Here is a 13,583-nt window from a genome sequence, read left to right as displayed (position 1 = left end):
AATTCTTCTGCTATTCCTGCGTAAGCTCAACTTCTGGTGATTCAGTGTCCCTCTTTATTTAGGTTGAAAGAGTGTAGCTAGAGTAGGCAGAACTCTTAAGATCACACCTTGTTTCAAGGAGGCGGTGCTCCATGTTTGAGTTGTTTCTGTGCTATGCTTAGTCACTCAGTCATGTCTGACTCTTTGTGACCCCATGGACTGTAGCCTGCCAGGCTCCTCTGTCAATGGGGATTCTCCAGGCAAGAATACTGGAGTGGGTTGCCATGCCCTCCTCCAGGGGATCTTCCCAACCCAGGAATTGAACCCAGCTCTTTCACATTGCAGGCAGATTCTTTACCAGCTGAACCACCAGGGAAGCCCAAGAATACTGGACTGGGCAGCCTATCCCTTCTCCAGGGGATCTTCCTGACCCAGGAATCTAACCAGGGTCCCCTGTATTGCAAGTGGGTTCTTTACCAGCTGAGCTACCAGGGAAGAGTTGCTTCTGAGGGACTGAGTAAGAATAGGACGTGAGAGTGATTGGATTTGACATTTGATAAGATGGGTTTGGGCCTGATCTTGGGCATCCCTAGTGGCTCAGACAGTAAAGAATCTGCCTGCAATGGTGGAGACCTGGGTTCAACCCCTGGGTCAGGAAGATCCCCTGGAGAAAGGAATGGCAACCCACTCTGGTATTCTTGCCTGGAGAATCCCATGGACAGAGGAGCCTGACCGGCTATAGTCCATGGGGTTGCAAAGAATCGGGCACTACTGAGCAACTAACGCTTTCACTTTCACTTTGATGAGCAGTTTCCTTGGAGTGGTAGGGACAGGAGCCTGCTGGAGGCCTGGGAGGGCAGAAAGTTTAACCGTGAGGTGGAGCCTGTCAGCTAAAGGATAGCGTGTTGATGGTTGGAAAGGCTCCCATGATTTTAGAGTCAAGGGGAAAACTCAGTGGTTGAGGAGAGTGTGGAAAATTTCATGAATTGAGACTTAGCACCGTCAAGAGAGATGGCATCTAAAACCTTGCCTCTGGGGGATGTGTTTGTTTAGAGGTATCCAGAAAATGCCATTCATTCAGAAGAGGCCGTCACTTGGTAAGAGGGGCAATTTAAAAGCTGAGTAGGTAACTGAAATGGACAAATCATGGTGTTAAGACAATGATGATGAGGGTGTACCTGGATTAGAAGACTTGCAAGATCTGGTCCCTATGGAGTCTTCAAACCGACCCACAAGGCTGCCTTTGATGACCGGATCCCATACCAAGGAGGAATGACTGGGAGTGGAATCAAGATTAAACAGGGCAGGGTTGCAGAGACAGGAGGATGAGAAGGTCCAGACCTACATGGGGGAGGAGACTGAACCTTCCCAGGAAGCCAGGCTCACACATCAAAAGGAGCAACCGGCAGCATCAGGCGGGGTCAGATCCCACACACAGTTATTATTAGAGAGGAGAGGACGGAGAGACGTGCAGCACCCTTGTGGACAGTGACCACACACCAGTGACCGACTATCTCAAAACAAGCTGAGAGGAGCTAAGAAAATGGTGCGAGTCATGAACGACTGGCATCGATCGGAATTTTTTAAAACTCCAGAAATCAGGTGACCACTCCGGAAAGAATGAGACATAAAAGAAAAAGTTGTTTCAGAAATGAAGAGTGAACTAGAGGCAGCATGAGAGAGACTGAAGAGAAACAGAAAGCAAAAAAGAGGACAGTTTCAGGCGTTAAAAGGAGACAAAAAGAGACACAAAGAGACAAAAAGAGACAAAAAGAATTTGAGAACAAGTGCCAAATGACGAAGGCAAAGAGAACTGACTAGCTGCTTAGTTGGGGCCTCTGAAGAAGAAAACCAGAGCAAGGGAAGGGAAATGAGAAAAGCTAGTTCAAGACAGCTTTCCTGACATGGCGGGTTTGAAACTAAATTTGAGCAAATACAGCACATGCCTAGGAATATTGTCCTGGAGAGGATCAAAACTAAGATCCATTCTAGTAAAACAAAAAATCACTTGGGCACAAGCAAAAAGAAAGCACACGGCTAACAAGAAAGAGAATTAGAACATCTTCTGACTTTTCATCCTGCCAGAAGGAAATGGAGTGACATATTTAAGATTCTCAAGGAAGGAATCGGCCGAGAATTTTGTATCCAGAAAAACCACACCAACCAACTTTCTAACTCTGCGGACACTGACTTTATATCTTACAATTAAATTCAATTCTGACGCTCACTCTGGTCGTTAGTGTCAGATTCCACAGGCTTAAGGGTTCAGTCCCACAAGACTGACCTCACTTAGATCTGAGTCACAAGTACTGGGCCCCAGTACTGTCTGACTTGGCTACAGAGTCAAGACTACAGAGTTGTTGTTTGGTCGCTAACTCATGTCCGGCTCTTTGTAATCCCTTGGATAGCAGCACGCCAGGCTTCCTTGTCCTTCACCATCTCCCAGAGTTTGCTCAAACTCATGTCCATTGAGCCGATGATGCCATCCAGCCTTCCTCTGTCACCCCCTTCTCCTCTTGCCCTCAGTCTTTCCCAGCATCAGGATCTTTTCCAGTGAGTCAGCTCTTCACATCAGGTGGCCACAGTATTGGAGCTCCAGTGTCAGCATCAGTCCTTCCAATGACTATTCAGGACTGATTTCCTTTAGGATGGACTCGAATCAGAGGCTCCTGCAAACCCTTCTCCCGCTTTTTTAATTTGCTAGAATAGCTCCCAAAACTTTGGGAAGCTTGTATTTGCATTTGCTGGTTTTTTATAAAGGATATTGTAAAGGGTGCAGATGAACAGGAGGATGGAGAGGTGTGTAGGGCGAGGTCCCAAAGGGCGCTGAGTGCAGGAGCTTCTGTTGTCCAGGACCTGGATGTGTCCATCAGCCTGGAAGTTCTCCAGACCTTGTTGTGTAGGAGTTGTGAGGCGAATGTGATAACCACCACAGTACAGAAATGAGGTCCATCGTGTAGGAGTTGTTATGGGAATTTCATAACAGAGGCTTCATTGATGAAATCATCAGCCTTTGATTAGCTCACTTTCCCCCGTCTATGCTCCCCATCAAACACAAGATGACAGTCTTCCCACTCCAGAGATTCCAAGGATCTTAAAAGCTCTTGTGTCATGAACCAGAGACTAAGACCAGATATTTTGGCAGAAGATGTTCCTATCAGTCAGGATTTTAAAAGGAGTTTAGGAGTTCTTCTGGCCTCCCCGATGGCTCAGCGGTAAAGAATTTGCCTGCAATGTAGGAGATGCCAGTTTGACTCCTGGGTTGGGAAGATCCCCTGGAGAAGAAAATGGCAACCCACTCCAGTATTCTTTCCTGGAGAATCCCATGGACAGAGGAGCCTGGTGGGCTACAGTCCATGGGGTCACAGAGTCGAACAACTGAGCAACTACACATGCACGTCAGAGCTCTGTCAAGAATAAAGACCTGGGGCCAAAGATCAGATCTATATTTCTTATAATGTCACAATATCACAAGTTAGGATAGAAAAAAGAAAAAGAGACATTTAGTTTAGTTCTTTCATTTTTGTTGTTAGAATACTTTTATAAACAGAAACTTTCTCATCAAATGTTTGATTCCTCTGAGGTTTAGTATGTAAGGGGAAGGTGGGTTAAGTGTTTATTTTCTGCCTTTTGATTTCCTGTGGTGACCAATTAGGATTTTTTACAAAAAGTACTTCATTGTGAATTTATGAATTGATTTCTCTTTGGTGGCTTTCAGGCCACTGTGGTTATTATTGGTGAACGTTGGCCAGTAGATCTCTCTTTAAGCCGAGGTCTTGAGCTCTTTCCGTCTGATCATTGACAATGTTTAATACTTTTCAAAAGGATTAATCTGAATTCAGATTTTAAATGGGAGTATATGATGACTGGAAAAGGGTTTTCCTCTCCATGCATTCCTGGGTTAATTATTGTTGAATGTTGAAATGTGGTTCTGTGTGAATTTTGTTGGGATTTTCCCTTCATAGGTATGGGAGGTATTGCCAGCATGCCGCCGCTGACCGCTGTTGCTCCTGTGCCAATGGGTTCCATTCCCGTGGTCGGGATGTCTCCCCCGCTAGTATCATCTGTTCCTGCAGCAGGGGTGCCCCCCCTGGCTAATGGGGCGCCCCCGGTCATACAGCCTCTGCCTGCATTTGCTCATCCTGGTATGTGACCTGCTAAAGCCACAGGCTGAAGTTCTATATGTATTTTACTCGTCATTCTTATTAAGTCTTCTGTTTTCACACTTGGATTATATTTACATAGTATTTTATTCCAGAAGAAATCATCTTTTTTTTTTTTTTTTTAATGTCTCATTTTAGGGAAGAGCTAGTCTAGAGAGAGGGCATGAAATTACATACTCTTGGCTGCCATTGTGCACAAAGGTGAAGTCAACAGCTAAAACCAAGAGCATAATTCCCTTTCAAGGGCTTGATGAGAGCAGCTCAAGTTTGAACAGCATTTGAGCACTTTTTAGTTCCATGTATCACTTACTACTTTTCTTCAGCTGCCATGAACTGCTAATAAACAAGCCAATCCCTTAGGAGTAGAATTATGTGGGAGATATAAAAGAACATTGGCTTTTTTTTGAAGAGGTATAATGAATCAGGCATAGAGGGGAAGGAAATCTAATGAATGACTATATTAAGGTTATAGTATTCAATGCTTGCTTAACTGAACAAAGGATTACAAAGTGTCTGGCTTAGCTAATTTCATTTTGAGACTTTATTCAAAGTCTTTCTTCTCTTTAAAGAAAAGGTGGCTTAGTGGTAAAGAGTCCACCTGCCCATAGGAGACTCAAGTATGACCCCTGGGTCAGGAAGATTCTCTGGAGGAGGAAATGGCAACCCACTCCAGTGTTCTTGCCTGGAAAATCCCACAGACAGAGGAGCTTGGTGGTCTAAACGTCATGGACTCGCAAGAGAGTTGGACATGACTTAGCAACTAAACAGTGGCAACAGAGAAAAGCACAAAGTGTAGATGCAGATAGCCTTAGCCTAACAAATCTGAGTGGGTTCATATCAATATGGAAATTTTTTTCTTGTTTTATCTTTTAAGGACTTAGATAAGTCTGAGTACATTCAGTCATGATGGACATTGTGGGTTTGAGCCTAATATGTGAGTCTGCCTACACCCCTGGATTACATCTGTCAGGGTGTGTCTCTGTGTTATAGTCCTAGAATCTAAACGGACCTTTTGTTTTTAAGATGTTCTTGTCACAGGCAGCTTGTCTTTCATAGGTGCCTGTGATGGTAGGTGAGATGGCAGCTGAAAAAGTGCTTGCGATTATTTTTCCAGTGGTAGCAGTGAATCCACGCCCTGTGTCTTGTTTTCTTTTGTGTCAAATGGCGATTGTTGCAAGGCTGTAGGCCAGGTTGGGAGAAATGCTGGTTAAGGCTTAGAGTTTTTCTCCTGACACATAGCCTGAATGAGACTCAGACACAGAAGCTGGCCTTCCCTGGCATCATGTGTCCTCTGGCCGAGACAGGTCTGTGACTTCTGGGCTCTGATTCTGGAACTGATGCTTCAGCTGCTTCAGTGCAGTTACAAATATGCCGGCTATCTGTTTAAGCTATTGCTTCTTCAGCTGTAGGAGCAGATACTATAAAATGTGATACTGAATGTTTAATGAAGAGCCCAACTTTGTGGATGTAAACATTACTACCTAGTAAGGTGGTTTTATGAAGGAACAAATAAAACATTTTTGGCTAGAGGGCAGGAAGCAAGGAGGGAACGACTGTTTTTGAGTCTAGAATGGTCAGAAGGGAGAAGTAATTTCTGCCTTAGAAATTATTTGATGACTCAAAATTTTGATGACTGTGCCTTTTAATTTTTGTAAAAGGGAAACTTCTTATTTTTGTAGAATTAAAATTATTCAACATTTATTTATTTTTACAGCTGCCACATTGCCAAAGAGTTCTTCCTTTAGTAGATCTGGCCCAGGATCGCAGTTAAACACAAAATTACAGAAGGCACAATCATTTGATGTGGCCAGGTGAGTTTGCTTGTTTTCAGATGGGTGGTTTGGTTGAAACTGTTGTCCGATTGACTCATAAATTTGAAAATGAATCAGCTACGTGTTCTTTACTTATCTTCTTTTATTTTGTAGCATGCTATATTTGTCTTAATTCTGGATAATGTTCTAGATTTTATTATTTGTTTGTTGTAGCAATGACAGAATCAGAAACACTACTTTTCCTTAAAAAATTTAGTTTTTTTTTTTTCATGAGGATGATAAATACATAGTAGTCCGTGGTTAGCTATTTCGTGTCAGTCATTTGGAAGTTTCTGTGTCGGGGCTCACTTGGTGGTACAGTGGTTAAGAATCCCCTGCCAGTGAAAGGGACAGTGGTTCAATCCCACAGGCCTCGGGTCACCTAAGCCCGTGTGCCACAGCCACTGAAGCGCCTCACGCTGCAAAATAAAAAAGTTTATGTATAAAATATTTGATATGAAACTTAGAGTCAAAACTGGCTCTAATTTTATCTCAGATAGTCTTATGAAGCCTGTGTGGATTGTTAGTAGAAGACTGGTTTTTATGAAGTGAGTTACTCAAGTTAGTGAAGAGCTCTTATTAATTGGATATGTGGCTCGATTTTGCTAAAGCTTATGTGACCTGCTGCCTTGTATTTTGGCCAGTCTTGGTTCCCATTTTCTTTTATATTTTTATTTTACTGATATTTTCCCCTTGCATAATGCTGCACTAAAATGAAAAGTTAAGTCTCTTGATAAGCTGTCTCAAAACTTTTCAAATGAGAAAATGTAGAGGAACATGATTGCGTCTTTTCTTGTTTCAGTCCTCTTTACGAATCTTTCCTAAGTGAATCAAGTCATGTTTCATCTTTAAAGAGAAGAGCGTGTTGAATATAACTCAAATTCATTACCTTTAAAAAATTAATATAAAGAAAATCCATAAGCTGCAAAGCACTGTCAAATGCTTTATGCACAGTAACCCTTTTAATGCTCACCATCTTCTCCAGAAGATGACTATGATTTTCTCTGTGTTATGAATGAGGAGGCTCAGAAAGTAAGTGACTTGCTCAAGGTAACTCATAAGTTATAGGGCCAATAGCTAAACTGAGGTCTTTCTGACTTTGAGGCAAATGTTCTTAAAATTTGCCCTAGTAACTTTGGTTAATTGTCAAATATAGATTGTAAGGCGTCAGCTAAGGAGTCTGGGGAAGCTAACGCTCAGAAACCCCAAACTCCTAACAAGGGAGCATTTTTAAAGGCTAGGTGAAGGAAGGGAGTCACAGAGTGTTTGATCAGCTTCTGCACACCTCTCTAATTGATGGTGAGGTACCAGGGCAATGCCACAGGGGTTGATGCCAAAGCTGAAGCTCAGATATTTTGGCCACCTGATGCGAAGAGCCACACATTGGAAAAGACCCTGATGCTGGGAAAGATTGAGGGCAAAAGGAGAAAGGAGTGGCAGAGGATGAGGTTGTTGGATAGCATCACTGACTCAACAGACATGAATCTGAGCAAACTCAGGGAGCTAGTGAAGGACAGGGGAGCTTGATGTGCTGCAGTCCATGGAGTCGCAGAGTCAGACACCACTTAGCGACTGAACAGCAGCAACAGCAACAGGGGGTGATGTTATCAATCCTTAGCTTCCAGCTTCCCTTTGGTGGAGTTTTAGCATCTGTGAAACAATTCAGGAATGTGCCTCAGACCCTGACGGTAAAGCGTCTGCCCACAACGCAGAACACCTGGGTTCGATCCCTGGGTCGGGAAGGTCCTCTGGAGAAGGAAATGGCAATCCACTCCAGTACTCTTGCCTGGAAAAATCCCATGGATGGAGGAGCGTGGTAGGCTACAGTCCATGGGGTCACAAAGAGTCGGATACGACTGAGCGACTTCACTTGGTCAGGGAGGAACTAAGGATTCTATGACTGCCATATGGCACATCGGCTGCTTAAATTGTTACCGGTTCTCCTGGCCCAACTGCGACTTTTGTCACTACACGTTCACATCCTTTCAATCATTAATTCTTGAGCCAGACTTCTGTGACTCAAGTGAGGCCTGGTAGACCACAGCTTTTCTACAAACAAGAGACAGGCAGAGGGTAAAAAGAGAGAGGCAGAGAACATGAGGGGAGAGGTCTGTCCGAGGAAGACCCTACAGCGTCCTGCTTGGTTATAAATGCACTGTTTGAGGTGTTTTTTTTTTTCAAATAGTTTCCTTCAGTATCTTAAGTTTCTAGAAAGTTTGTGTGATGTGGGATCTAACTTTTTGTATAATGCCTTTTTAGGCCTGTTTACATTCTCAGAAATTTGGCAGAAAACTATGATTTGATAAGTGTAGTCTTGGGCACTTTGTGTTTTATATCCTACATCCCTGGGGTGGCGGGGAGAGATAATTGGCTTCTTGACAAATCGGGAAGAGTTGAATCTGCAAAATATTAGGTTAAAATAAGAGATTTGTTGCAGAAATAGGCACAGCAGAATAGACCTCGGTAAATGATTTTATGGAGAAATACGTAAAACTTGAAACGGTAAATTTTTATAAGTACTTTTCAAGTGTTTGGGAGCAGTTTCTGTGCCTTAAGCAGTGTACGTAGTAAGAATAGGGACACAGATAAAGTACATAAATGAGGATTAAAAATTCACTTTAACATGTGAGAAATAGATATTTTTGTTGAAATGAAAGGACATTGCGCATGGGGCATTAGTTGTAATCTGTCCTGGAAGTGGAATGCCATTTTTTTTTACTGTCAGCTCAATCATCATGTTTAAATTGCCCTATATAAACAGCGGGCTCTTAACAAACTGTGGGTACAACCAGTGTGATACTAAGGAACTGATCTAAGGAACTGATCACCAGGGAGATCTACACCCGAGCTGGCTGCTGGTAAGGGGTTTCCTGAGGTCAGGGGCGCTACACATTGGCAGGAAAGACCAGCCCTGGGTCGCAATCAGAAGCAGAACTCCTTCCCTTCCTTTCTGCACTGCCGAGAAGTGTTCTCTTCTGTCTCGGAAACTCCACGTGTGGGCATGTAAATTCTTAGAATGAAATAACTTCCCTTCATTAAGAAATCCATCATGTATTTTGGTGTAAGACTGTTAAACATTTTTAAAAAATTAATACCTTTAAAGGCAATTGCTTTTGTTTGCTGTCCACATGGCTTTTTAAACCAAAAGAAGACTGGATGTTGCTGTGATCACCTCAGTTCCGAGGAGATTTTCCATCCTTTTGTAGAACCTTTAAATTAGTTTAATTGTATGTATAACTTGAACCAGCCACTTGATCTGTCCTGTTTACTCAAAGTAATAGGAAGCTGAAAATAATGAGCTTATCTGTATGCAGAGAAAGGGTTGTAACCTTAAGAAATGAAAAAAATCATGATGGAAAATTCTGAAATAGTGATTAGAAAGGGAATAAAATGTTAAAGCTAGTTTTCTAGGAAGTTCTTGCTTTTTAAAGAACTGGAATGTGCAGGTCCTTGCTGTTCACCCTCGTTTCCTGTCTTTCCTCCCACAGCGTCCCTCCTGCAGCTGAGTGGGCTGTTCCTCAGTCATCCAGGCTGAAATACAGACAGCTCTTCAATAGTCATGACAAAACCATGAGTGGACACCTAACAGGTATTTACACATAAGAATTAATTTAGTGAAATATGGTCTCTGTTCTAGATGTAAATTGTTTCTAGATATTGGGCCAGAGATTTTCCAGACTTTGCTCTATTTACCTGTACTTCTTTCTAAACAGTGTTTTCATTGTTCCTTTTATCTCATCGACTGATTGATAAGTTCTCATCAACTGATAAGGCCATAGTTACTTCATTCTCCACTGCCTCAGGCTTTTGCTTCTTGGTAAATAGAACCTAGACCAAGGATCTCCAGCACCCCAAATGCCACTAGTGTGCAAATCAAAGCACTAGCAAAGGAACGCTGCTGTGAACAAAACCTGGTTCACCTTCTGAAGTCCAGCTTTGGAGGTCAACTTGAAACTGCCTTCTCAAAGAATCAGTGATGCCTGCAGGGGCAGGGTGAAAGGGGAATGAATGGGGAGTTTGGAACCTGGCCTTGCCACTTACCAGCTGGAGGTCAATTTACCTACTTGGATCTTATTTCTTCATGTATAAAAGGTCAGAGTTAAGTTACATGCTCTCTGTGAATTTAAAAAAAGGTTCTGTTGTCTACATCAGAAAGACTCAAAGGATTTTATGATGCTATCCAGAAATCTTTCTAATAAGGGGTTGTTGTTGTTTAGTAGCTCAGTCATGTCCAGCTCTTTGTGACCCCATGGCCTGCAGTGCTCCAGGCTTCCCTGTCCTTTCCTCTCTCGGAGTCTGCTCAGACTGATATTCATGAGTCGGTGATGCCATCCAATCATCTCATCCTCTGTCGCCTCCTTTTTCTGCCCACAGTCTATCCCAGCATCAGGGTCTTTTCCAGTGAGTCAGCTCTTTGCATCAGGTGGCCAAAGTATTGGAGCTTCAGCTTCAGCATCAGTACTTCCAGTGAATATTCGGGTTGGTTTCTTTTAGAATTGTCCGGTTTTATCTCCTTGCTGTCCAGTGAACTCTCAAGAGTCTTCTCCAGCACCACAATTTGAAAGCATCAGTTCTTCGGCAGTAGGCCTTCTTCATGGTCCAACTCTCACATCTATACATGACTACTGGAGAAACCACAGCTTGGACTATATGAACCTTTGTTGACAAAGTGATGTTTCTGCTTTTTAATACACAGTCTAGGTTTGTCATAGTTTTTCTTCCAAGGAGCAAGCGTCTTTTAATTTCATGACTGCAGTTACTGTCCACAGTGATTTTGGAACCCAAGAAAATAAAATCTGTCACTGTAGCCATTATTTCCTCACCTATTTGCTTTGAAGTGATGGGACCAGATGCTATGATCTGAGTTTTTTCACTGTTGAGTTTTAAGCCAGCTTTTTCTCTCTCCTCTTTGACCTTCATCGAGAGACTCTTTAGTTCCTCTTCACTTTCTGCCCTATGGGTGGTGTCATCTGTATCAGTCAGTTCAGTGCTCAGTCATGTCTGACTCTTTGCGACCCCATGGAGTGCCCACGCCAGGCCTCCCTGTCCATCACCAGCTCCCAGAATTTACCCAAACTTATGTCCATTGAGTCAGTGATGCCATCCAACCATCTCATCCTCTGTTATCTCCTTCTCCTCCCGCCTTCAATCTTTCTCGGCATCGGGGTCTTTTCCAATGAGTCAGCTCTTTGCATCAGGTGGCCAAAGTATTGCAGTTTCAGCTTCAGCATCAGTCTTTCCAACAAACACTCAGGACTGATCTCCTTCAGCATGAACTGGTTGGATCTCCTTGTAGTCCAAGGAACTCTCAGGAGTCTTCTCCAACACCACAGTTCAAAAGCATCAGTTCTTTGGTACTCAGCTTTCTTTATAGTCCAACTCTCACATCCATACATGACTACCGGAAAAACCATAGCCTCAACTAGCCAGACGTTTGTTGACAAAGTAACGTCTCTGCTTTTTAATATGCTGTCTAGGTTGGTCATAACTTTCCTCCAAGGAGTGTCTTTTAATTTCATGTCTGCAGTCACCATCTGTAGTGATTTTGGAGCCCCCAAAATAAAGTCTGCTACTGTTCCCCATCTATTTCCCATGAAGTGATAGGACTGGATGCCATGATCTTACTTTTCTGAACATTGCACCTTAAGCCAACTTTTTCACTGTCCTCTTTCAGTTTCATCAAGTGGCTCTTTAGTTCTTCGCTTTCTGCCATAAGGGTGGTGTCATCTGCATATCTGAGGTTATTGATATTTCTCCCAGCAGTCTTGATTCCAGCTTGTGCTTCCTCCAGCCCAGCGTTTCTCATGATGTATTCTTGCCTTGAGAACCCCGTGAACAGTCATCTGCATATCTGAGGTTATTGATAGTTCTCTGCACAATCTTGATTCCAGCTTGTGTTTCATCTATCCTAGCATTTTGCATGATGTACTCTGCATATAAGTTAGATAAGCAGGGTGACAATAATAAGGAGTTAAACACATTAAGTCAATTAGGGAGTTATAAAGAAATGCATACTTTGTATAAAGGAAAATAGAGACCTCTAATACAAACATTAAATATAAAAAGGGGAAAAATGTAACTGCTCTTTAACAAATATGAAAGGAGGGGGATTATGGGTTCATTTTTCTGGGGTGGAGAAGCACTCATATTTAACATCAAGACATTTTAAGTTTCTTATTTTAACTTTTTTTTTGCTATTACTTAAAATTGCAATTTTTACTTCCAAAAGAAAAATTCATCCTTGTTTAAAAAATGTCAGGATTGGGTGAGACTTTGAAGAATTCTGGTCTAATCGTGAACTCTGTCTCAGTGAAAAAATCTCAGCGGTCATTTCAAATAAGCGTTTATTTATATCTGAAACAGTGAATTAAAAGTGTACACAAAGTCTCTGTCTGCCTCACTCACTCTGCTAAAACAGCAGCTCTCATAGTACGGATTTCTTCAATGCCCAGTATTCAACGATATCATTTTAAGTACTGTTTAACCAGATTTCACCCCAGTGTGTCATACAGACCCAGACCTGCGTAGTCTGTGAATTTGAAAACATTTCTTCACAGCATTGTTGGCGTTTCCTGGGAGTTACTTAAAATAGTATTCAGATGCAACATTGATGCCCAAGTTATCTTTTCTTGGTAGGATGTGTATTTTATGATGGAAGTGTCGTATCAGGTAAAAGGTGTATGACAGAGGCACTTCAATATTTAGAATTTTTAATATCTGAGAGAGAAAGTAAAATTGAAATATACTGGGATGAGCAGATTTTTGCAACTGTTTATCTGTATGAAAGTGAAAAACTAAAGGCGTTAATTGCTCAGATGTGCCCAACTCTTTACAATCCCATGGACTACTTACTATTATTTTGTCCTGGAAAGCATTTGAGGTGGGAATTTCATTTTCAAACCAGATCTTTGTATAGTCATGAAAAATAATTTGTTACAGTAAATTTTTAAATAGGAGTAAGTCAAAGAAATTGTTTTCCCTTTGTGAGAAGTCAAATGTAGAGTGTGTTTTAAGCTTTAAATAAGACTGTGCTTTGAAGCAGAGCGGCTTTGTTGAGATGGATGACATACAATGATTATTGTCATGATAATATCACCCCCCCAAAGCAGTTACTCAGTTCAGCTTAAGAATTGAGTAAGAGTAAGACTATCAAGAAAGTTGAGAAGAGTTCTCAGAATGGAAAGAGGCACAAGTGAAATATTTAGCAGTAGCACAGTTCACCCCATTGATTCAGTTCAGTTCAGTTGCTCAGTCGTGTCCAGCTCTTTGTGACCCCATGGACTACAGCACATCAGGCTTCCCTGTCATCACCAACTCCTGGAGCTTACTCAGACTCATGTCCATTGAGTCGGTGAAGATTCCCTGAGTTGATTTACCTGATTAACCTCATTCAGTGGGTATCCCCCTGTTCCTCCCCAACTTGATGTATATACTATTGCATGGTCTTAAAAGAGACACTCTTATTAAAAAAGAGTTCTTCTTTAATCAAAGTGATATAAGTAGCTCTACAATTTTAGGCTTCCCTTGTGTTTCAGATGTTAAAGAGTCTGCCTGCAATGCAGGAGACCTGAGTTTGATCCTTGGGTTGGGAAGATCCCCTTGAGGATTGCATGGCAATCCACTCCAGTTT

At 42.2% G+C, this 13,583-nt stretch overlaps 1 protein-coding gene across 6 annotated transcripts in view; it reads left to right on the top strand.

The window, feature by feature from the left end:
- The window catches only part of ITSN1 (intersectin 1), a 243,892-nt gene that overhangs the window by 92,670 nt on the left and 137,639 nt on the right, over window positions 1-13,583 (top strand). For all 6 annotated transcript variants that reach the window (XR_001917533.1, XM_018043229.1, XM_018041619.1 and 3 more), the window contains 3 exons: window positions 3,945-4,124; window positions 5,857-5,953; window positions 9,442-9,542. Coding sequence is in view for 5 of the 6 variants with exons in the window: in XM_018043229.1 (XP_017898718.1) it covers window positions 3,945-4,124; window positions 5,857-5,953; window positions 9,442-9,542 (378 nt within the window). In the remaining variant the exon portion in view is untranslated. The remainder of the gene's footprint in view (window positions 1-3,944; window positions 4,125-5,856; window positions 5,954-9,441; window positions 9,543-13,583) is intronic.

Source organism: Capra hircus, chromosome 1 (genome assembly GCF_001704415.2).
Source record: "Capra hircus breed San Clemente chromosome 1, ASM170441v1, whole genome shotgun sequence".
NCBI lineage: Eukaryota > Metazoa > Chordata > Mammalia > Artiodactyla > Bovidae > Capra > Capra hircus.
The sequence above is the reverse complement of the archived record's forward strand: the minus strand, read 5'-3'. Positions and strand labels throughout refer to the sequence as shown.